The following is a 24875-nucleotide window of genomic DNA, read 5'->3' on the forward strand; positions in this document are numbered from 1 at the left end:
ACATTAGGTAATTACATTAGGAACATTAGGAAATTAGGTAGTACAAACTCTCACAGTTGGTCCCCATTGAGACACCATATATATTTTATAGGCATTCTAACAAGTCTAGGATTAATGTGATGTTTTGTACAGTATAGGTTTACCATTGCTAGGTCATGCATCTAAGAAGGTTGTGTTAAGTGTTTGTGTGCCCCTGTTAACGATGGGTTAAGCTAGTTATGCTGGGATGGCCATATTGCCCCCTGACCCTCTGGCCTTAAGAAAAGCTAATTGGATGAAGAAAGATGAATTGGACAAGAGGAAGAGACCAGCTCGGCAATTTGGAATTGATGGTGGCGCTTCAGCTGCCAACAGTAACGACGCTATTAAAAGAGTGTGAAGGGGCAGTTTGTAGCAGGCCTCTGTTTGCCAGAATGCTCCTTTCTCACAAGTGCGGTTTCCCTTTGATCTGTCGACCACCTCTGAGAAAAAAAAACACTATTCAGAAGGTGAAGACAGTAGCCTAGATAAGCATGAGCCTGTTGCATTGCGCTGCTGTTTTTGGTTTTGAAAGTTTGTCTCCTGAAATGGCTTTAAAGCTAGTAAGCAAGTAATCTCTCCCTGGTCTAAATACATTATTCGGGGGCTATCTCCACCTGTCATATTTAATTCATTTAAGGCCTTTTCACTCATCCCTCTCATCCCGTGTACCCAGTGTTTCATTTGCCTTTGATTTGAATTGAACAAAAGTAAGCAGTCAATCCCTCCCCCATAACAACAACAACAACAGCAAAAAAAACAGAGCTTGTTTTCAGAACCATCAGAATTTTTTTTTTAGTTAACCTGAATCATGCGCAAAAATCTAGATTGTGTCACTGAGCGTGTGTGAGACTGTGTGTGTGTGTGTGAGACTCTGTGGGATGCCAGTCTGTACTGTAATGAATGATTTAAAACAATTGGAGGCCAGAGGACCACCTTTGTGGTGATGGTGGTGGGGGTGGGGGGTGTCATTTGCAGCACAAGGCTTCCGTTTTTGTTGCACCATTTTGTTTGAGACATGTCTTCCTATTTCTGTACAGTAGAGGTTTTTTTCTGCTTTTTTCTAAGATTTTTTTGTTTCCGTTGATGTTTCTTTTTCTTATTCTGTCCACGTCTTGTCACTGCTCACAGGTCATTAGCGATGGGTGATATCACTCTCAAATGATAACGGCATCATTAGGGCATTTTTGTGGTAATGACATTCATGACTATAATTTCTTTAAATTATTTTGCAAATGGTAATTACACTGAGAAAATGAGTAGGTCAACCTGTATTTAGCCTACCAGTGTGCTTGGTATAGCAGAGTTTACTAAGTAAAAATATATTTTCAAATAGCAAATAACAGTTTTAGTTATAACTTTTTTTTTGCAGTAGGCTTAAAAAGTTGACACAAGTAATTTCCTGTAAATGATTACAAATGACAGCAGAGCAGGTTAACCTGCATCTTCAACACACGTGCCTTTGTTTACATGCTGCTCTTTAACTTACTAATGCATTGGGTGCACACTGACCTAGGCTTCTGCACCTCTGCCCAACAGCACAGTTCCTTTAGCATTCTGCTTTCTTGTGTTGCTATTTCATATCAGTGCTACCACTATCATGATGAAGGCGTATTGGTACAACTCTGAAGTAGAGTGTACTTAAACTGCTGTATAACCAGTCGTTAATATTATCAGGCTATGATTTATTCATAGCCTTTTTCATCACAGTGGCAGGATTTCTCAAAATGACACTGGGTTAGAAATTGTCAAGGGTTTCTGGTGAGAGCAATACAGTATGGCCCATTCTCTGCTGTGTTTTGCAAGTGTAGCTCATATGGGGCAGCAGAAAGAGGATTAACGCTTGCATGTGCCTGGTCTTTCTTTAAGCAGGAGCTAACTTGCACTCCTCCCTCTCTCTCTTCCCCTCGCTCCCCCTCCCTCTCTCCCCAGGCCGACCTGACAGGGATAAAATGGAAGCGGTACGTCTGGCAGGGGCCCACCTCGGCGCCCATGCTGTTTCCGGTGACGGAGGAGGACCCCATCCTGAGCAGCTTCAGCCGGTGCCTCCGCTCGGACGTGCTGAGCGTGTGGAAGAGGAGCCAGAGGCAGGGCCGGCGCGAACTCTGGCTCTTCTGGTGGGGTGATGACCCCAACTTCTCTGAGCTCATCCACAATGAGCTGACCGGTAAGTGTGTGTGTGTAAAGAAAGTGCTTGCAGCGCTGCTCAGCATGCTCTTGTGCATCCTCATACTGTATCCAGGTGTTTGCATACTGTACAAATGCTTTTCATAGGAGCGCATATGCAAAGACATTCATGCAATGTTTCAGGCACACACACACACACATACACATGCTCACAGGCAGGCAGGGAGGGAGGCAGGCAGGCTGCCAGGTTCTTAACTTCATTGTGTAATCCAGTGGTTCACAAACAGTGGGTCATGGCCTGGGCTTTGGTTGCAGGATATTTATTGGGCTGTAGAATCACGTAAACAAAGATCTGTAATGCAAATGTGCCTGTTTGAACAAAACAAGTTAAGCATCTGAAAGAACTGAACTAAAACAATTTCTTTATTTTAACATTTAATAGATGTTTATTTTGTATGGTAAAGCAAGGAAAAAGCACACTCGGGCTACAAGAAATGATTAATTTATCTTGCTCATCTCCATTTCTAGTGCTGTTTGCCGGTGTTGGCAGTGTTAATTCATAGTACTTGCTCATATACATGACATTATGTGTTTGAGTTTTACATGCGTCATTTGTCTGAACACTGTCATGGAAATGTGGAAGTGGTTCATATGTCAGACCAGCTGTAATTCTCTGACTCTCAAATCTGAAAAGTATCTCTTTAGAACCAATCTGGGGCCACTCAAATTAAGTCTGAGGAATAGTATGCATCACACCCAAGAGAGAACATCCAAAGAGCTTGTAGGACTGCTGGTGTGTCTGAAAACATGCTGCTGACATCTTGAAATTTGGATTCCCACCTGTTGGCATCAGTGAGGAGGAACGCCCTTAGCATCTCATCTGGTCTCAAGTTTTGTCCTTGGCGAGATTGAAGTCTGATGAATTATTGAGAGAGATCATTGCAAGCTTAAGAGATCTTTTTTTAAGACCGCTTTTTTACTGTCTTTTTGACTACTAAGCTGAAGTTTTGCTGATATCTTCAACTTTGACGTTAGTCTATTACATTTGTGATGAATAGACAATGGCTGTTATATATCCGTTTAGGATATATCACCACCACGGAAATTATTCTAGAGATGCATTTAATTTAATTAATAGTTTTTTCTGTTTATACGCCTATATATATTCTAGGGGTGGGAATTGGCAAAAGAATGACAATTCGATACTATTGCGATTTTTGGGCCAAAATTCGATATTATTGCGATTCTAAACATATTGCGATACAACAAGTATTGCGATTCGATTCTGCAATATATTGCTATTCATGTCTCTCATATTATTCAAAGGCATTACAAAAAATAATAAAAAATAACACTGTTCAACTCACTTTGTCATGGCGTGGTGCATATCAAGGTCCTTACTATTTGCTTTTTGTTGAAAACCGAAATACACCCACACTTTCAAAGTGATGGAGGGTCGTCTATAACAGGTTGTGATTGTGAAGCCATTTTTATTTGAAATTGCCGTTGAATGCACAATAAAACGCCACAACAAGCGCCATCTTGTGAGTGTAATATCTTGAAATTCCCCTTGGGGACTCAAATAAAGGTAAAATAGATAATTAAATTCTATAATTAAGTATTGCGATACTTTGAGCTACCAGTATCGATATAATTGCATGCACAAAATATTGCGATACTGAACAGAATCGATTTTTTCCCCCACCACTAATATATTCGGTGTTAAATTTCCAACAGGTTATTAATAATGATGATTTTGAGGAAGCTAATAGCTTGTTGATAATTCAGTGATTGAGTATTCATTATCATTACCCTTGTATAATGGATCAAGATACTATACACATGCACACACTTACGCACAAACAAATGCAACGAGGCCATCTGTTTGGAACAAGCAGTGACGATGAAGGTTATTTATGCCACCCTTCTGCCTGTGTGTGTGGGAAAACTGCATCGTACCATCCAACCGATTTTTCACCTCTAGCCATGGTGCAAACCCTCCAAATTTGTCTTTATTCTGGACACTCTGTCCATAAAGGGGATACAAAGGACAAAAGCAATGAAAGTGAAGGAGAAATGAAGGTCTCATTCACCTTGTAACTAGGGCTGCTCCTCCCTGACTCCCAGGGATGGAGGGAAGCAGGAAGAGGAAAAAGAGAGAGCAGCGACAAAGAGCACATCATCGAAGTCCGCTTAGAACCATTTCCCCCCCCTTCTTTTTTCTACCATTCCGCCTTTCTCCGTTATCATGGAAGAAGCCGACAGAATCCCCTGTCTTTGTTCATGCTCTGCGTCTGAGTGAGGAGGGTCGAGAGAACTGAACGAAGCAGGAGAAATGAGAGAGTTGGGGGAGATTGTGTCTGTCCATTGGGCATTCATCATTGTATCGCTACAAGTCTCGAGTTGGAATGGAATTTTTGAGGCTTGATAGCCACAAAACATCTTCCCCATTCATGTCAGCGTGTGTGAGTGTGTATGAAGGAAATGCCTTTCTTTGTCCGTTTGAGGGTATTCAGTATTCAGACATTTTCCTCGCTCTTTCTAAAGCAAAGCAGGTAAATGTTAGCCATTATTTACTTCAGAAGAGGTCGTTTTCTAGCCTTGACCCTGTTTGCATGGAGTGTATTTGCACTAGTGAAGTAATAGTCTTATCAGTGTGTAATAGAGTTTGTTGCTTTTAATGTCACCAGTGTCTTTGTTATATACATGAGCGTTCCCCTTGGAATTAGCTGGACTTTGGAGTTCCATCAATAACAAAGGCTTACTCGAAAGTGTATGTGGAATGTGTCCTCCTACTCTTATCAGAGCAGCAGCGATCAGCCGGATGGCGTGCTTGCCACAGGTTCACTCCTTGGTGTGCTGGAGAGTGAGAGGTGGATCAAGCAAAGGCAGAAGATTGTGCGCAAAGATAAAGAGGACAGGAGAGCTCTGACAGTCATGGGAAAGAGGAGGAGGAGGAGGAGGAGGTGGAGGTGGAGGAGGAGGAGGAGGAGGAGGAGGAGGAGGCGGCGGCAAAGGATGCCAAGAGGCCCTGTTTTACAGGAGAGCTTTGATGGGTCCAGGAGGAGCACTTGAGACTGTAAAAGAGCGAAGAAGGGGGGAAAAAGGCAGCGATGATCACTGAACAGACACAGAAAAGCCGGCTGCCCTCGCCGTGTTCAATCTCAAGCCTTTCAAGTTCACAGGGTGTGCACAGGAACAGATGACGACTTCATTGATGGGGCGTGTCAGTTTTTAAATACCAGTCAGACTGGACACAGACACCTTTACACTCACGGTCCAGCTGAAGGCAAGAAAGGAAGTCTCGCTGAAGTCGTAGCTGAAGTGTAGGAATATGAATATCCAGCGAATTTTGAATTGATGCATATTTTGGGACGATGCTGTGGGTGGCCAATGAAATCATGTCATAATGAAATGTAGATTTTCCCGGAGTGTTTGTGCGTGCATGTATGTGTGTGTGTGTGTGTGTGTTTGTGTTTTTGCCCGGCATCTCGAGCCCCCCCACCCCCCCCCCCCCCCCCCCCCCCATCTGCAGGCATCAGATTAGCAGCTTGTGAAAGTCTTTTAATTTTGAGCTCAAGCCATTTCTGCCAACCAGTAATCCCCTGCCTACAGAGCATGTGTGGTGAATGATGGCCAAACACAAGATCTCTTTTAACGTCTTTCGCTTAATCACCAGCCAAATGGGGGTCGAGTAAGGCACCGAGGGGTGCGTTGATTTTTGGGAGGACTAATGTGTAGCCACTGGTGTCACTGGCTTGCTGTGTTGAGTATGTGCCCCATGCTAAGGAATGGATGAGGCAGGGAGAACTGTTCCCCTGGCAATGCTTTGAAATTATCACGAGGATGGGATTGCTCGACAAAATGGCTAGCCTCCTAGTCGGGCCACAGGCAAGTAATTGTCATGCAGATGACTGCTAGCCTCATCTTGTTCACATCTCCACTCCTCCAAGCGTCATTGTGAACTGCTGTCTAAAGGCATTCAAAGAGTGCGTGCACTCAAAAGACGCCCCCCCCCCCCCCACACACACATTATATTTATATACACACACACACACACACACACACACACACACACACCTCACACACACCATCATCTCCTCTAAGAACAACTTTTTTGCTAAGAAATTGGGACAGGAAGCTCGTCTTTCAGGCTAATTGCTGTGGGGTTCATTTCTCCCTCCGTTTTGTCCATTTGTGTACTTGGCTGCCCCCCCCCCCCCCCCGTTCTGCACCTCCTCTGCTGGTCTCCCTGGGCTGTTGCTCTCCTTCTCCTCTCCCCTGTGAGTGCTCCACAGATCTACCTGCTGAGGGGCTGAAGAGCAGGGGGACAAATGGGCTGGGATGCCTTGGAATAAGTCACCTGTTTCAAACTCCATTCCTGTCATAAATGTGATTGAAACAAAATTGCTGAAATAAAACACAGGTTCTGTATAGATGGTTATCCGGATGTTCTTTGCGGTGAAGTTATCACCATTGTGGCATTTCCTACTGTGTCTTAACAAGACTATCTCATTCTCCGTAATAGTTTATTACCTAATTTAGAAGTTAACAGCGGTCATCGATTTGACAGAGTGAGCTGTGAAAAGCAGAGAGGTGAATTTTGAGTCAATTTAAAAAGTCCAGTGGTAGCAGCTTTTTTGGTTTGGTTAGCTATTTGGAGTTCAGTCAGTTTGCAAGACTGACTGACAGATGCATTTAAATCAAGTCATTCCACAGTCTTTAATATCCAGCTGTGACCTGAGTCAACGTTTTGTCAGGTAACATTCAATAGTGAAACAACTTGATCATAAGAAGGCATGCATGTTCATTTACTATGTTTCCGTTCCCTCAAACATGCCTTTTGATGGACCATAGAAGGCCGAGGCTGTTTAGTTTCAGCCGACCCCAAGCAGCCTTACTTAACATCTGCTGGCTTCTTGGCCCTCTCGTTTCCTTTTCCTGTCGAGTAGTTTTTCTACAGGCTTCATGAGGATATTTAAATATTTAGCCTAATATTTAATTCATTTGCAATGGTTAGTTATTCAATTACATTAAAGCTGGCCATCAGCTAATATGCTGTCCATGGCCCATTCACCACCTTCTAATGCCAATATATAACCTTCTAACTTATGCATAAAAGCAAGGGCCGGAGAGGGATAACATTTCCTAACCAAGTCATTATCCATTGCAACACTTAATATATAATATATATGCATATCCCAATTCCTTATACATTATACATGTAAATGCTACCTATAGGCTATAATGAGTTTAGGCCTTATGTAGTTTGTTCCCTCTGCCAAGGAGGTAATCTTTTCAGTGCTGTTTGTCAGAAGCAGGCTGAATTTCATGAGACTGTGATGTGTGTGTGTGTGTTTGTTTAGGGTGGTAGTGAGGTGAATCATACGCAAAGCACACAATGGGAATTACACGGTGTATCTAAGAATTATTTTTCACTTTCATTAATATTGCAAGAGATTTGGCCTTTCAGTGGGCATGCAGCTCTACTGGGCTGATAAAGAACAGAAGCCAAAGAAAGCGTTATTGTAGAGATTCTTTCGTGAGTTTGGGCGCACATGTTCGTCGCCTGGCAAGGAATGAGTTTGGATGAGTGTGGCTTTGGAACACCCATTTGCAAAATTTGAACATTTTGTGGAATTTGTAAAAGGAGTTGCAGGAATAGTGGATGGACAGAAGTTTAGAAGTTTGATTTACTTTGTTTGAATAGTGTATGCGCAGCAAGGTACAGTCAGTCATATTATGCACCGCTATGCGGTATGTCTAGTGTATGGTTGTCCTAATGGCAATTATTTTGTGAAGCCAGTGCGTTGTCTAGTTTGACCTATTAGCATAATTAAGGAAGAATGGGTTCAGAAGATATCCCTTTTAAAATGGCATGCTTTGAAGCGCTAAGGTGTCTAAATTACTTGAATGGTTGTCTTATCTTACACCTTCGGAATGTGTTTACCTGGTTCTGCCTGAGGAAAGACTTGTTAAAAAACAGACAATTTGCCCATTCTTCATTTGTCTTTTTCTCACAGTCTGTTTTCTCAGACAAATCCCCTGGTCTGTTTATTCCCCTCACCCTCCCTCCCTTTCTCTCCGTCATGCTCTCTGTTGCTCTCTCTCGCTCTCGCTCGCTGTCTCTCGCTCTCGCTCTGAAAAAGATCAGGGGGCAGCCATGCATGCTCTGGTCTTCCGTCTGTATCTCGCATCTTTGTGCTCTCCTTTTCTTTCTTCTTTTCTTCTCTGTTGTCTTTTTTCCCTTCTTCTTCTTCTTCTTCTTTTTCTTCTTCTTCTTCTTCACCAGCAGCCCTTCCTCCCCCTCAGGAACTCTTCATTAATTAGTAATAGAGACTGTGCAGTGGCAGTGAGACTGTGCTCACGAACAGGGCTGGAGTCGGCACAGAGATGGAGAGAGATAGCAAGGAAAGAGAAGGGCGGAGAGGGACGAGAGCACAGGCAGCGAGCGAGCGAGGGAGGGAGAGAGAGGGAGAGGGGGAGGAAGGAAGGAGGAAAGGGAAAGACATCTAGAGAGATGACAAAAGGAAAGGAGGAGGAAAAAAGCAGAAGGAGATGAGGTGGAAATTGAGAAGCAGAGAGCGAGCGAGCGAGCCAGAGAGAGAGAGAGAGACTGAAGAGAGAGCAGGAGAGAGGGCAGGAGCGTCCGCCTCTCCTCTCCTCTCCTCTCCTCTCCTCTCCTCTCCTCTCCTCTCCTCTCCTCTCCTCTCCTCTCCTCTCCTCTCCTCTCCTCTCCTCTCCTCTCCTCGGCTGCTGCGCTGCGCAGTGGCCAGGTTGAATCCCCTGGAGGCCTGAGGATCAGTGGACATTAATCTTTCTGTTTAATGACCCACCGCCGTCTCTGCCGAGTCCGCCAGAGAGACCTGTGGCTGCAGGGAGTGCCTCCTGCCTCTGCAGAGTCTGCCTCTCAGCCAGCCTCCATTACCAGCCTCTCCAGTGCCCATTGTCTCCAGGGTTTAGGTCCGGCTGCATTCCTGTGTGTGTACGTGTGTTTGCATTTGTGTGTGTGTGTGTGTGTGTGTGGGCAAGGGCACGTGCATGTTTTTTGTTTGTGTAATGCACTCACCACAGTAGCCAAATGTCAGTGGTTTTTAAAGTCCTGTCTGCAGTCTGATACGCATTGTAGTTCACACGGATCTAAATCATAGATTGTCACCGACTGTCTGGAATGATGGCAATGTGAGCAATGCCCCACGTGTGGTCTGGTTGTCTGGGAAGCCAAGTAGTGATTGACTGTGGTTAGAAGCAGCACTGTACGTGTTGAACATGCCGTTAGTTAGGAAAGGTGCAAGAACCTTAGGAGGGGTAGGAGTGCCCATGTGTTGCCTGACCCCCGGCCATGCCACGGATGGCTGCCCTCAACAGTCAGGTCAGAGGTAGATGAACTGGAACATGTAGGTTCAGAGGCCCCTTCAATGAAAAAGCTAACTGATGCTAACCGCTAAACTGACACCTAGGCCTAAGCTTTTCCGGTAGCAATGCTTCAGACTGTGTTTTGTTGTTTGTGATGCTGTAATGCTTATTTTTGGCGCTTAATTCCTTTGTTTGTCATTTTGTTAATTAAGCAAGTCCATGGTTGCATGGGAACTCTCTTAAGTCTTCCGGTGTGTGCCCTCAAAAGAAGTCTGTGATTCTACGGAAACTCTTTTTTTTCTTTTTTTAAGGTGTGAAAACACTCATTATTCACTTACCACAATTCAGAGGTATTTTCTGTTGGACCATGGGAACGCTTGTGTGAGTGTGCATGCAAGTGTGTGTGTGTGTGTGTGTGTGTGTGTTGATTTTGAACGGGGGAGAGGAAAGAGGTTGCACCCTTTGTATTGTTGTGGGTGTTGTCCAGAAGTCTGCTCTTGGACTTCCTGTGATAACTGTAGTTTGTGTGAGTCTTAACCCCCCCCCAGCCCCCCACCTCTGCAAATAACACTGTGGTTTCACCTCCTCTAGTGCGTCAATCATGGTTCGCAGGCATGTCACAGGGTTTGTGTGTTAAACGCGAAATGGTTTTATTATTTTTTTGCCTGCGCTCTTTTTCCAGCAGCCTGCCACCGCTTGAGCGTGTGCGTGGTGCGGAGCGTTATCTGTTGTGATGGCCGACTTCAGGTGCTCCGCTGCTGTGTAGCGTGCCGTGCGTCTCCCTGCGCTGTGGGCTGCTCGACCGCACGGAGAGGAGGGGTTGACTCTGGTAGACGCGGCGGTTAGGAAACACTGACTAAAAAACAGACGCTCCGGCCCACGCCAGCCGGCTGGTGGCTGAGAAGCGGTGTCTGGGCGCAGGGGCGTGAACCAGGAAACAACCAGGGGGCTGCTTCACCTTCTAATGATCAATTAACACAGACTCCTGCACACAACAACAAGGCAACATGCTCATGTAAACACACACACACACACACACACACACACACACACACATACTGTACACCTGACTCTTGAACCTTAGCTAATCTCATTGATTCAATAACACAGGGCTTTGTGGAGTGCAGTTACGGTGGCCCGGAGCTGTAACACTCGGCCGCAGCTCCCTTACAGTATCACTGCCTAGACTCTCAGTGACTGGAACACCTCCATAGACAGCAACTGCTTTCCACTACAATCGTGACTGGCTCGTAGTCCTCAACCTGCAAGAATGAGTCAGTCCTAGGTGCTGTAAAATACAAACTGTCCATAATAACAGCATGGAATAGCACACTGTGTGTGTGTGTGTGTGTTCTGATGAAATGAGTAGTGATGTAATGCAGTATGCTGGAGGCTTAGGCCAAGTAGCACATATTTACTGTGTCTTTTTATAATATGGTTACGTAATCCTCCTGCCTATGCCGGCGCTAATAAGTATGCTTGCGCAGTGTACATTTTTAAGCTGCAGACAAGTGGCAGATGGGAGCCGGCGGTGGATGTGTGTGCTGCGGAGCTTTTGATGGATGCAGGCGCAGCCTTTGTGGAGACTCTCCAGACCCGCTCTGCGTTCCAATTCTCTCCCTATGCTTGTGCTGCGGAGGTTGTCAGCAGGTGTGAAAGCAGATTTTCTGTGTGTGTGTGTTTGTGTGTGTGAAGATATGTACTGATAGGTGACTGCATGTGTGTGTTGAGAAATTGTGCAGATGGACCTGTGTGTGCAGCGCCTGTGTCTGGTGAGGGTTTTGAGTTGAAGAACAAGGTCAAACACTCCCAGGGCTCTCCACACGAGGAGGTGGAGGAGGAGGAGCGGGAGGTGGGTGGGGTGAAGAGGATCTTTCGCCTCAAGGACGGCTGTTAAAATTTCAGACCCTTTAAGTTTCTCTGCAGCTTGTTTACAAGTGCACATGTGAGCTGGAGCTGGCCCTATACTTGCGCTCGTGAAAAATACATGAGAGACTTTCTTTCTGTTTTTAGCTCCCCCTACCCCCTCCTTTGCACTCTCTCTCTCTCTCTCTCTCTCTTCCTCTCTCTCTCTTTCTCTCTCACTCTACGTTTCGCTCCCTCTCTCTCGTTATGATGGCTCAAGACACATCGTCTTCCTGTTGCGAGAGGGGGAGTAGTGGAGTCGTGAAAGGTCTTTTAATTGGCCCTGTCACAGACAGCCATCTTAATACACTGCAGATAATTATCTCTGCGAGTTATTATATTTGCATTTAAGGACGGCAGAGGGAGGCCTTTTCTTATTCAATAAGGTTTTATTTTTACACAAAGGGGACTCGCTGTCTTGGCTCCTGCTTCCATTCTATCATTGCTTTGTGTGAATCCAGCGGGCTACTGTATATGACCACAGCAGAAAGTGATGCCACATAGCCCTCATCTCTCTTGGCCACCCGGTACCAGTTCTCCAGCGCTCACACACACAACACCTCCATCGTAAGGAAGCCGTGTGGTTGCGTGCTGTTGGTGGTTTTTATTTTAAAACTCCTGACTTGGTTGTTTCATCATTTTTTTTTTCTTTCTTCCTCAGTGGGGAGGTGTGTGTGTGTGTGTGTGTGTGTGTGTGTGTGTATGTATGTGCGGGTGCGCTGTGTAACTGCAAAGGTGGAGCGCGTCGCGTCTGAAAGGCGCTTAAGAGCTCTCAGATCTAAGTGGTGGCCGTTAATGAGATCAGTGGAGCATGGAGGTCACAGTCGACCGCGATCCAGATACCCCTCCCCACACACACACACACACACACACACCACCCCCCCCCCCCCCCCCCCAACACAAGCCCTCCCCCTCGGCTGTGGAACCCCAGGTTGAGTGTGCCCTGCCTGGTGGAGCCCCATTTGCATGGGCCCCTGCAGCCTCCCCACACTGCAGCTTTTCCACTCTGTTGTTTTAAAGAAAAATGCTCTTGCGTAGATGTCCTTTAATTTATTCATGCACTCCTCCGTGTACTGAGGGACTAGAACAACAGTTGCCCTAATCCTTGTGCATGAAGATGCAATAATGTTGGAAATGGTTTGTGTGTGTGTGTATGGGGTGTTTTTGTATGCAAGAGTACCAGCTATATCCCCTTTCAAGGAAAAGGAGGGAGAATAGTGGGGAAAAAGGCTGGCGTTTCATCCTGTTTTTCATCAGTTTGGATTTTCTGAGCCCCCTCTATTGGTAGTGGCTCCTCTCCTTCTCCCGTCTCCTTGTGGCTCATCCCGGTGTTTACCTTAATCTGTGGATCCTGCCTGGGGATTACACACGGGTGATCAATAGAGCAGAGCGCGTTTGGACGCCGTCACCGAATGAGACGGAGTGGCACATTCCGTGCCCCCGATCTCTCACCGCCCTGGCAGGACTGGCGACGCGTGCGCCTGTCACGGAGGGAGCGCTGGAAAGGTCTTGATGCGCCCCAGCGCCGCCGCTGTTGCTGAGGGAATGTTCCACCGCGCGGCGGGACGCACCGACCAAGAGCGCTCGCTCGCCTGGCAACGCGCTCCGCTTTTGTTGATCTGCGCTCACATGCACACGGCAGCATGATGGCGGCCGGATCATTGTGGAAACATCACTGATGCTGCCAGCGTCCAGTAGACTGAGCTGCAGTCAGCAGGTGTCTGTGTGAGACACACACACACACACACACACACACACACACACACACACAGTTGCAACAGTGTGTCCCATTAATTGACTAGATGGTGGCGGCCCGCCATAATGTAATTTGCCCTGCCGTCATGGACAGAAAATATTTAAGCAGACCACATCCCGATGTTCGATTACTTTGTTTTCATTGTTGTCAACTCCCTGCCAATTCGGGTTTTTGTGTACAAAACAAAATGCAAATGAAGTGGTAATCAACCATCGGTAGACCTTTACGGTGTAGTGTTTGCAAATAAGAGAGTATTGTCTGTGGAGTTCTTGTCTATACACAAGTGATCACACAATAATTGACACAGAGAAGCACTTGTGCTTGAAGTCCTTTATGCGCTAGTGTTTCTGGGATATCACCATTCATACATCAAATGCAACATATTTCACAGAACATAAATCTCTATACATTTGTATGGCTATAAAGTATAACCTCTTAATTCATTCTCAAAGTGCAGCAGATTGATGCATTGAACTTAAACTGCACACAGAATACCTAGTGTGTTTTGAAGAAGCCTGGTGACTGACTGTCCTCCCCCTGTCCCTGTGTGTGTCTCAGCTGAGGATGACGGCGTGTGGGAGAGCGGCCTGTCGTACGAGTGCCGCACGCTCCTGTTCAAAGCCATCCACAACCTGCTGGAGCGCTGCCTGATGAACCGCAGCTTTGTGCGCCTCGGCAAGTGGTTCGTCAAGCCCTACGAGAAGGACGAGAAGCCCATCAACAAGAGGTGAGTCCGCGTCAATGTCCGCTTCTTTTTCCTTTCTCTTCCCTCTCTCTCTCGCTCTCTCGCTCTCCCTCCCCCACTCGATGGCTGCTCCCTTCCAGCTCCGGTATGATTGGCTGTCTGAGACAGCGCGCTGTGCTATTGCAAGAGGCTGGAGAGAGCCATGCCACAGGGACGTGTCCTTTTGTTGCCCAGTCCCTCCAGGTCCAGTAATTACTTTGCTGATTGAACCAATTAAACACACACTCGTCCAGAGTTATTGAAAGTAGGCTTGCAATCCCATCTCTAGACGTGCTCCTTGTCCCCCCCTCCCTCCCTCACACACACACACACACACACACACACACACACACACACACACACACACACACACACACACACACACACACACACACATACCAGACCCTCTCTAGAGAGTTCTCCATGTGACGCACAGCAAATAGCATTTCCCCTCTCCTCCTCTTAAGAATGCAGGTACCTGGCGGTCAGATGGCTTGTAATGCCACAGTAATGTGGAGAGGCCGTGTCTAATATCCACGCTGGCGTACATGGTCCCCGCAAGAGAGCGAGCCGAACATCAGGATGGCATGTGGGGGGGGGGGGGGCAGTGGAAAGAGCCCATAGCCATAAAGGAGGGGAGTGACGCAGGCGCTCATGAGCGATGTCCGTCTCTGTGGTCGCTGCGCTCACTCAGCCTGTGGCACAGCAGGTACAGCGACAGCGTGACCCGTGCTGGACAAATTGGCCAGTTCAAGTACACGGTTGCAGCTGGGAGAAATAGAATCCCAAGCTGACATGGGAGAGTGCCAAGATGAGGAAGTGGAGTTCCTTTCACTCACATTTCTTTGTTTACTTCCCTAGCAGTGGGTGGGTTGGTCTCTGTTCTCACAACACTGCTCTTGTCACAGAAATGATAACAAGATAACAACCGGTGTAACAATATTTAATATCATATACTTCTGTTGTCCATACATAATGTATTTTTGTGTACCTACAGATCATTAGTACATGTGTAATAAGAGTACGTTATGTATGGACAACATAAGTATGTGATATTACATATTATTACATAGGTTGTTGCACTGTATTTCATCATGTAGATACACTGGAACAAGGACACCGTAAAAAAAGTGTTCCTAAAATAAGTGCAGGTTCTGTACATGGGAAAGGAGCAAGGTGGCGTGGACCGTGTCATAGCCTATCCAGCCACTCCGTGCTCTGTGCTTTCTTGGCACTGAAGGGAGGGCTATGACATGATCAACAGCCCTCTGGCACAATGACTGACTGCTCCTTCAAGTGGAGGAAACTGCAAGTGCAGGTCCAAACATGCTCTTGAGAGGCATTTATGCTGTACTGAGATAAGACTTGGAACACTCTACTCGGACACACACACACACACACACACACACACACACACACACATTCAGACTTGAGTATTATAGATGCACATAGTCTGTGTGTGTTTTGGCACTTGCTGCACCTGTACTTGCCAGAGGGTAACACAGCCCAGTTTCGGGTCTGTAGCTCCTGTTAGCGGTGTAATTTCCAGAGGCTCTTCCGATTCTTTGACCAGGGCCACAGGAACAATGGAGTTTCCTCTGGAATTTGCGCCACATTCATGCAACTCTCACTACTTCAGTTATAAATAACCTCCACGAGAAGTCCTTCTCTCATTCTCCCTCCCTCCCGCTCGCTCTCGCTCTCCCCATCTCCCTCTCTCTTTCATATCTCTGCATTTATTCATGTGGCGGTGGTCTCTCACCACTGCATTTCATAGAGCCCTTCTTAAAGCCGAGCGTCTTTTTCCTTTTTTTTACCACGAGGCTACTAGTGAGCTCTCTGGCTCAACGCTAGTGTTCAGAAAACGGCAAAAGGGGTTTGACCGGGCAGAGTCGGCGTTGCCTTTGATGCGACTATCGCGTCTCTCTCGGCACGGTTATCGTGTGCTCTTCCTGTGCCTGTGTGGCGTCACTGTCACGGAGAAGGCAGCGAGGGACGGGGAGGATGTGAAAGGGGAGATTGTTTGGATCTCCAGCGCTCCGAGCCCGCTCGTACGCCGCTCCCGTTAGCCTAAGTCCCCCTTTTGTTTTGTGTGTGTGTGTGTGTGTGTGTGTGTCTGTCGCACTAGTGGTGCAGTTGATGGCTCTAAGCTGTGTGTGTGTGTGTGTTTTTCCACCACAGTCATTTTAGTTTCATCCCAGTGGGGCCTCACTAGAACACTAGACTTTGCTTGTGTGTGTCCCCAGAGACCTCCCACCACAAGGGCGGCGATATCACATCATTAGCCTCACTTTGCATCATTATCCTCTCTGAAACATGGCTAAGACAGGCTTGCCAGACGGCACGACTAGCCAACTAACTCCATTGCGCTCCCTGTCACTCTCGTTAACTTGAGCGTCTTGTCATGGCTGGGTGTCTGTGCTGCTTACGAGGGCAGACGGCATCAACGGGACAACATGCTTGGAGCGCTCGGTGGGATTACGTCTGTAAACCTGTAAGAATGGAGGCCGTGTTGTTCCTGGATGTGCTTAACGTGACACTGACCTGCTAATATCCTCTACATCGGGTGTGTGTGTGTGTGTGTGGGGGGGGGGGGGGGGTGTGTGGGGGGTTTAGCCTGCATACCCACAGGAATCACAAAGGAGACCTCCCTCTCTGCTGGCCAACACGTTTTTGCCGTTCGTTTTGTTAAATAATTGATTTTTTTTTTTAAATGGTTAATTCATAACCTATCATTTTTTAAATGCATTCCTCTTGTGCTGTCCTGACTTGTAAAACAGGTTGAGCCTCCCTCCCCTTTTTTCTCTCCCCCTCTCCCCCTCTCCACCTCCTCCTCCTCCTCCTGTCCTGAGGGTGTGGTAGTATTGACACAGGGCCTGAAATGGAAAGTGTGGCGGCCTCACCTGCCCTATGCTAATGCAGTAGAGAGGGAGGGCTCGGCCCCTCTCTGGCCCACGGGTCACCCCACTGGACTCTCGTCGGCCTCACTCGGCCTGTTTACACGCTGCCTGTCTGGCGGCCTCTCGCGCCGTGTAAACACCATTGGCAGGCGTGGGGGGGGGGGGGGGGGGGGGGCGAAGGGTGTTGGGCCACGTGTCACCTGTTACTACCTCTCGACATATCGGAGCCTAATAGCTGTGTGTTTTTAATCTTCCTGACAATTGTTTGACTGGGTAATGTAAACCTGATAAGTAGTGTACACACTTACTATACATAGTACTTTACAGCCACTCTCTCTCCTGTGCTCTTTACTCCTTCTCTCTCTGCCTCCTTTCATGAGCAAGTAGGGAGGTGCTCCTTTAGTAAGAGCCACCCCCCCACACACACACACTCTCAGCCACATAAAGAGCCCATCGCAGCAGTCACACACAGAGTGTATGGGGTTGCATCCTCACTGAGCTGCATGTCCTCTTCTGTATTGATCATAAATGGCAGCCTGATCAGTGCGTTGATGTGGTCTCTAGATGTCTGTGTTCTAGGATGTGGTATGCTTTGTTTACGTTGAGGTTGTGTTTGCACAGGGTGCTTTAGATGCATGTGTAGGTGCCGGCTGCTGGCATTACTGTCTGACTGACCGCATACGCCTGTGTGTGTGTTTGTTTGGATGCATGCGAATAGTGTACTGTTGTCTGTTTTGTGGTCGCAGATGGTGGTTGGGTGTGTGTGTGATGATGGTTGGTTGGTTGGTTGGTTTGTGTGTGTGTGTGTGTGTGTGTGTGTGTGTGTGTGTGTGTGTGTGTGTGTGTGGGGTCAGGGTTAAGAGATGAGCAGTCCTGTGTTAAGTGGGACAGCACAGACGCGTGCAGGAGAGTGTGTGGTGCGAGCTGGCAGACTTGCTAAAGCACTAAATTTATCCCTAGTCCAAACACACAAACACACACACACACACACACACACACACACACACACACACACCCTGCCTCTCCCAGGCAAAGGCAGGAACTGTATGCCCTGTAGACTGCCAGGCTGATACACATTCATTTCAGACATATGCACTCACACTTAACCGTCTAGAGACCAACTCAGACATAAACTGAGACAACACACACACACACACACACACACCCCCGTACGCATAGACACACACTCACACACATTCTGTGAGTACACCGGCAGACTCGGCAGTCTCTCTAGCAACGGGAATTGCTTGGAGACGGGTGTGCCATGTGAGCAGCTCTGTGTGTGTGTGTGTGTGTGTGTGTGTGTTTGTGGTGTTTGTGGAGGGGAGGGAGATGGGCCTTTGGAGCGGCTCCTCAGCGCAGGAGAGGGGAGATTAGGGCTCCACTCCACCGCCCCCCACCTACACAGCCCTCCACCCCAAACACGCCCCATACACATGCGCTCTCTCTCTCTCTCTCTCGCACCCCTGCGCGCTTAGCACAGCGCAGTGTTTTTAGCGGAGACGGAGAGGGGGGGGGAACAACCTTGTCAAGTGCTGCTGTTTTTTAGCAGACCACAAGTATACCTCACACAGGCCTGTGGAAGACACACACAGACCAAACTCAACACGGCCGATGGGAATTCTTTATCCGGAAAGTTTCAGACATTTTTTTTTACTCCGCCCCCCCCCCACCCCCCAACACAGACACACACTTCCCACCCCATCCTTATAAGGCATCCAAGGAATTGCACAACTTGTTCACTCGTCTGGCTTCCAAGCGCCTACATGCACCAGGACTCCAGTCACAGACCGGTCCGTCTTAAGTTACCACTGACCTCCGCCACCCCCAGGGCCCCTTAACCCCTCCCCTTGCACCCACGGAGTCCCTCCCACATCTAGTCAAGGAGCCAGTCGAAAGCAGATAACCCTTTCGAGTGACAGGCGGGCCCCCTCTAAGGCCCTTCTATTGGTTTGTTTTTCTCGTCAAGTGCTGCTGGCTGCTGAGGTCTGCGCTGTGCCTGTGAGGATCTGTGTGTTTGTGGGGGAGATTACGAGATTGATGTGCTTTTGCTGTTGATCAAGTGTGTGCTGGCAGACACCGGGTGCTGGGTTGACATCGTGTCACCTCTGTCATTCAGAGTATGACGGCTAGAATAGAGTGGAGTAGAATGTCTAAAGGCACGTTTAGACTTGCTGTAGACAACGCGTTCGTGTACGCATCATGGCTGCCTCGCGTATTTTGCGGTCGTTTGGTGCGTCGGTCGTGCACGTCGTCGCAAGCGAACACGACGCGTCCGCGAGATGCAATACTGACAAGAAAGTAGGGGGCGATCATTGCCAAAAGAAAGTGACAGCAAGATGCATTATCGACATCAAAGCTGGGGGCAATCATGAGAGTAAACAATGGCACATGGCCACATCCACATCTGATATTAGGCTACTAGTCTCCCTCTGGTGAAGACCTCCAGTAAGGTGCGTAATGCTGCAGCGAGTCTGTACACAGGACACAGCAGGTCGCACACGGGCGCATACGCTTACGCTTGGTCTAACGGCAAGTATAATCCCAGCCTTAGTCGCCGCACAGTTGCGTAATGGAGTTCAGAATATCTCCCTCAGTGGTGCATACAGTGGAGATGGATCAAGTAGAATTTTCAAACAGATTCAATACATACTGTATGCACTGTATATGTAAGAGCGCACATATAACATGAAAAAGCATGAAAGAGCCAGTATGAGTTCAGTAAGCCTAGTTCTAAAGCGATGTCTCTTTACATTTCATAATAGATGCTCAAGCACCACTCTGCTCCTGGGGGCAGGTGTGAGGGCTCACTCTTGCCCTCCTGTATATGGGATGACCTGCTCGTCCGGTCTTGACTTCCTACTATTCAGACATATATGGGCTAGACACACAGGCACACACACACACACACACACACACACTACAGGTCTACACACGGTGGGTGGCACATGTTTTGTTCCTGTAAATCACAGGAATGTTCTTTATTGTGATTTTTACCTTGCGCGTCCCGCTGGCTTGAAATCGAATGCAGATGACCAATTTCTGGCCCACTTACGGCACCGAGCGAGCGTTTTCAGGAGCACAAAGAAATCCAAACGAACGATGTGACTGATGAGCACTTGAGCAGCTCAGCGGCAGCCAAACCCAGCCGAGATAAAAAGCCACCCTTGAATAAACTAGAGAACGCAGCGGGGAAATAAGCCCGGCCAGTCTGAAGAAAAAGACAACGTGTTTTTAAAAACCTTGTGACCACAGCCATCATCACTCCTCTGACATCAAAAGGGTTTCACTCAGCCCTAGATAAATAAACTGTTACTGTGTGTGTGTGTGTGTTTTGTTTGTGTAGATGGTTTACACTTGCTTGTGCTCCTAGTGAAAACACAAGCGAGCACTCAGTGGAGGGTAGCTAGGGACTTTGACAGAATTAGGGTGACGATGTGCCCTCTGATTGGGCCTCCTCCAGATGAATGTGTCTCCCCACATCACAGCCCCGTCTCTCGGTGGCTCTCTCTGGACTACGCTTCCCACAATCCCTCAGGGGAAAAGCCTTTGGAAGTCTTCACTCACACTGCCTGCGAGCGAGCGCGTCTCGCAAGTGCCTTTGTGTCTTTTGACGGCGTTCTCTCCTCACAGTCCGAGGCGTCGAAGCCTGTCTGCGGTGGACCGAGCTCCGGCGGCTGCAGCTGGACGAGCCGTGAGCGCCTGACGTGGGACAAAAGCACTCCCACCTCTCTGTGGTGGCGGAGGGAAGCGCGCGCTCTGCAGCAGTGCACAGTATCACTGGGAGAGTTGCTACAAGCCTCTGTCTTAACAGCAGCACCCAACGCTCATGTGTTGACTGTACATGTGTGTGTTGGCGTATAGCGTGTGAGTTTAATGTCATGTCGACGCTTTGATGTGGAGTGCGAGGAGATCGTATGGGGATGGAGAGAGTGTTTTTCTTCTTCTTCTGATTTGTGAAAAGTCATGTTATTTGTGTGCGTGTTTTGACATTCAGTTCTCTGATTGCGGGTGTGTGTGGGTGCATGTGTTTCAGAGGTTGGCTGAATGGGCTGTGACTTCCCAGCGTGTGTGTGTGTGTGTGTGTGTGTGTGTTCTAAAGGCTCCCCTGACCGGAGGTGTGGGCAGGTGGGGCAATGGGCAGCAGGCCCGTCATGTGGAGAGGGGAAATGACATCAGTCACTAAACATCCCTACTGCTCGTGTCCGCATGATAAGCGTGGGATATCCTCTCTCTCCCTCTCTCTTCCTCTCCCTCCCTCCATCTCTCTCTCTCTCTCGCTCTCGCTCTCTCTCTGAGGGGAGGGGAGTTGGCAGGGAGTTGTAAGCAGCTCTTTTTGGCAGAGCGGCAGCACTGCCCTCTCGCTGGTCCTGTCAGCAGTAGGCGCTAGGCTATACATGGGGATTCCTCTGTGGGACGGGTCAGATGACCACACCACGTCTTGAGCTCGCTCTCTCTCTCTCTCTCTCTCTCTCTCTCTCTCTCTCTGTGTGTTTTGGAGAGAGACACTTTAACTTGATATTTGATTGTGAAACTGAAATGTCAGTGTGTTTTTGGTTAGGCGAGGTCTTTGATGTTTTGTATGATGTGTGTGAGAAGCAGAAGCTGGTTTTTGGAAAACGAAACTGAATGTGCGTGAGCGTGAGAGTGAGCGTGAGCGTGTTTGTGTGTGTCAGTCAGGGCCAGAGACGGCTAGTCCCGGCCTCCACTGTCTGCTGCTCGTCAGGAAGTCTGTGGTGACTGACCACACCGGAAGCCCTGGTGCACAGACGTACTGCCACTCAGCACACCAGGAATCCACTGTGCGCTCTCTGTCTTTCTCTACCTTCTCTCTCTCTCTCTCTCTCTCTCTCTCTCTCTCTCTCTCTCTCTCTCTCTCTCTCTCTCTCTCTCTCTCTCTCTCTTTCTTTCTTTCTTTCTTTCTCTCTCTTTCTCTCTCTCTCCTGTTTTCTCGTCCTCCTCGATCTCTTCCCCTCTCTTCTCATATTAGTCTGCATTTGATGATGCATCTGTGCATCATCAAATGCATCTCTCTCTCTCTCTCTCTCTCTCTCTCTGTGTGTGTGTGTGTGTGTGTGTATCATGATGGGTTGTCATGACGATTGGCTGATTGGCTATCTCTGCCCGGTGCTGACCTCATTCACTACTTGTTTGCAGAGGCACCACTGACTGCCCACATCCATCTGCTATGGAGATCTCGGCTGAGCCGAGTGTGTGTGTGTGTGTGTGGTTTTATTATGCGTGTGAGAAAGTGTAAGAGATGAGTCTCTCCAGCTTGTCTGTTGTTAATGTAATCTGAATTTGGGTTTCAGATGGAGGCGGATGTGGAGATTAGTCAAATGATTTGCTGGGTGGTGGTAGTGGTGGGGGGTTGAGCTGTGTGTGTGTGTGTGTGTGTGCGCGCTCACATTGTTATGGTTGTTCTAGAGAGCAGGATTGGTCTTCTAGCACCTATGTGTGCTGACTGTGTGCGTACACGTGTATGCTCTGTGTGTTTGTAGGCATGCACGTGTGTGTGTGTGTGTGTGTGTGCGCGAGCGCGCATGCCTGCTGTGCTGCTGTGTCTCTGTGCTGCGTGTGTGTGTACAAGAGTGTGTATGTTGTGTCCGTGTGCGTGCACGTGTGTGTGTGTGTGCCTGCTGTGTGTGTGTGTGTGTGTGTGTGTGTGTGTGGGCCCAGTAAGAGCAGCAGCATGCCTGCTGGCGCGCCTTGTGACTGAAAGTGATTGTGCTGCAGTTTTCAGCAGGGCTGGCCTCACTGGAAAGCGTGTGTGTGTGTGTGTGTGTGTGTGTGTGTGTGTGTGTGTGTGTGTGTGTGTGTGTGTGTGTGTGTGTGTGTGTGTGTGTGTGTGTGTGTGTGTGTGTGTGTGTGTGTGTGTGTGTGTGTGTGTGTGTGTGTGTGTGTGTGTGTGTGTGTGTGTGTGTGTGTGTGTGTGTGTGTGTGTGTGTGTGTGTGTGTGTGTGTGTGTGTGTGTGTGTGTGTGTGTGTGTGTGTGTGTGTGTGTGTTTGTCACAGATGCAGCAGCACGTCCCGTCACCATTTGGTGTTTGCAGCGTGACTGCATCCAGGGATGGCAGGTCAACAGTAGAGAGAACAGATTAAAACAGGAGCTGCTAAATGAAAGCACATTAGAACGGTTTGGCCTAGTCTAGAAACCTCATGTGATGGCTGTCTCTCTCTCTCTCTCTCTCTCTCTCTCTCTCTCTCTCTCTCTCTCTCTCTCTCTCTCTCTCTCCCCTAATCAGTGGGCTGCAGAAGATCAAACAGCACAGCTATGTGTGTGTAGAGCTGGTTAGCTGTGCAGAAGCGCTGAGTGATGTCTATGAAGTGACTCTAGCACTCTCTCACACATGCACACTCCTTGGAGTAAATGGCGTGCTATTGAACTGTGATCTTGGGACTGTACTCCAGCGTCCACTCTCAGAGTCCACTCACTTCAGACCTCCCCCAGACGCCTTCCCCGTGTGGCAGACCCTCCGTGTTTCGCTTAAGCGGCTCCTCCCAGGAAATGCGACCTGAGGTTCCGTGTTTAATTGGTTCCTGATGAGGCCGAAACAACTTCTTAGGGCCCCGGGGGCCGTGAGGGGAGTGTTGTTTGTGCGAGTGGCCCCCGTAGCGGTCAGATCTCTCCTCTGGGCCCCGTTAGCATCCCCCTCGGCCCTCCTCCACACTCCACACTCACCCTCCTCTCCTCTCTCCCCCCTCGGCCCTCCTCCACACTCCACACTCCTCCTCCTCCTCTCTTCTCTCCCTCCTCCACACTCCTCCTCCTCCTCTCTTCTCTTCTCTCCCTCCTCGGCAGCTCTGCCAAGCTCAAAGGCGGCGCTCTTTTGGAGTTTATTGTTGCATGGGACTATGTGTTTCCCTCCTCCCTCTCTCTCCATCCCTCCCTCTCTCTTTCTCTCCCTCCATCCCTCCCTCTCTCTCTCTCTCTCTCTCTCTCTCTCTCTCTCTCTCTCTCTCTCTCTCTCGCTCGCTCTCTCGCTGGCCCGTCCGGCCCGTGCGCTCCGCTGCATTCAGATGAGGGCTGCAGGCGGGAGAGGATGCTCTGCGCTTTGCCAAGGGTCTGGGAGGAAGCACCTCGCTTTGATCCACTCCACAATTCACAAAGCCCATTTTTCTCTTTGTGCGTGTGTGTGTGTGTGTGTGTGAGAGGGAGAGAATGATGTCAGGAGAAAAGGAGTAATGTGGACACAATAGCCTTTCCCGTGTCTTGTCTTTCTCTTTCCCTTTCCCAAGGATTGTTCTCCCTGACACTCTTGTCAGTGCGTAAGTGTGATTGCTTTATGGCCCTTGCTGTAGGCTACAGGCTGCTCTCACAAGTCACAACCCCCCCTGCTCCGCTCCTCTGCATCTACTGTGTGGTGTGTTTAAATGCACTCTGTCAATACTCCATTCACACCAGCATATTTAGATTACGTTGCAGGGTGTTGATGTATTTTCTTTTGCACTGGCTTTGCGTGTGTGCGTGTGTGCCATATGTGTGTGAGGACAGCAGGAAGCTGAGGGGAATGTGTGAAAGACCACATAAGGTGTGTGTGTGTGTGTGTGTGTGGGCAGTGTGGGGACCAGATGTCCCTCAGCTCTTGCTCCCGGGGGCAGTGGCAGAGGACACTGTTTACGTTACTCCTGTCCTCATTCCCCTCTCACACACACACACACACACACACACACACACAAACTGCTGTCGTAGTCATCTGGTGGAATGTCATGCTGTCTTGTACGTCAGTCTCTGAGCGTGCACTGCACTGCACTGGAAGGGAGGAGCACTGGTGGTTGTTGATGTGGCACTACATTGATTGGCTTGTGTGGTGTTTTTGTGAGCCCCATTTAAAACCAGTCTGTCTGTGTCGTCTTCTCCATAGTGAGCACCTCTCGTGCGCCTTCAGCTTCTTCCTGCACGGCGACAGCAACGTGTGCACCAGCGTGGAGATCAACCAGCACCAGCCCGTCTACCACCTCAGCGAGGAGCACCTCACCCTGGCCCAGCAGGCCAGCACCCCCTTCCAAGGTACCGCTCACCCCCCACCCCTCTCCAGCACACCTGCCTGACCTCGTCCCAGTGTTCCCAGCAGTAGTCCGTCATGCA

General features: G+C 48.6%; 1 protein-coding gene across 1 annotated transcript in view; it reads left to right on the plus strand.

Annotated features, from left to right (window-relative positions):
• The window catches only part of med13a (mediator complex subunit 13a), a 68976-nt gene that overhangs the window by 3833 nt on the left and 40268 nt on the right, over nt 1-24875 (plus strand). Inside the window, exons 3-5 of the mRNA XM_062537214.1 lie at nt 1951-2185; nt 13721-13889; nt 24652-24797. Coding sequence (XP_062393198.1) covers nt 1951-2185; nt 13721-13889; nt 24652-24797 — 550 coding nt within the window. The remainder of the gene's footprint in view (nt 1-1950; nt 2186-13720; nt 13890-24651; nt 24798-24875) is intronic.

The sequence above is a fragment of the Sardina pilchardus genome, chromosome 5 (assembly GCF_963854185.1).
Source record: "Sardina pilchardus chromosome 5, fSarPil1.1, whole genome shotgun sequence".
Classification (NCBI taxonomy): Eukaryota; Metazoa; Chordata; class Actinopteri; order Clupeiformes; family Clupeidae; genus Sardina; species Sardina pilchardus.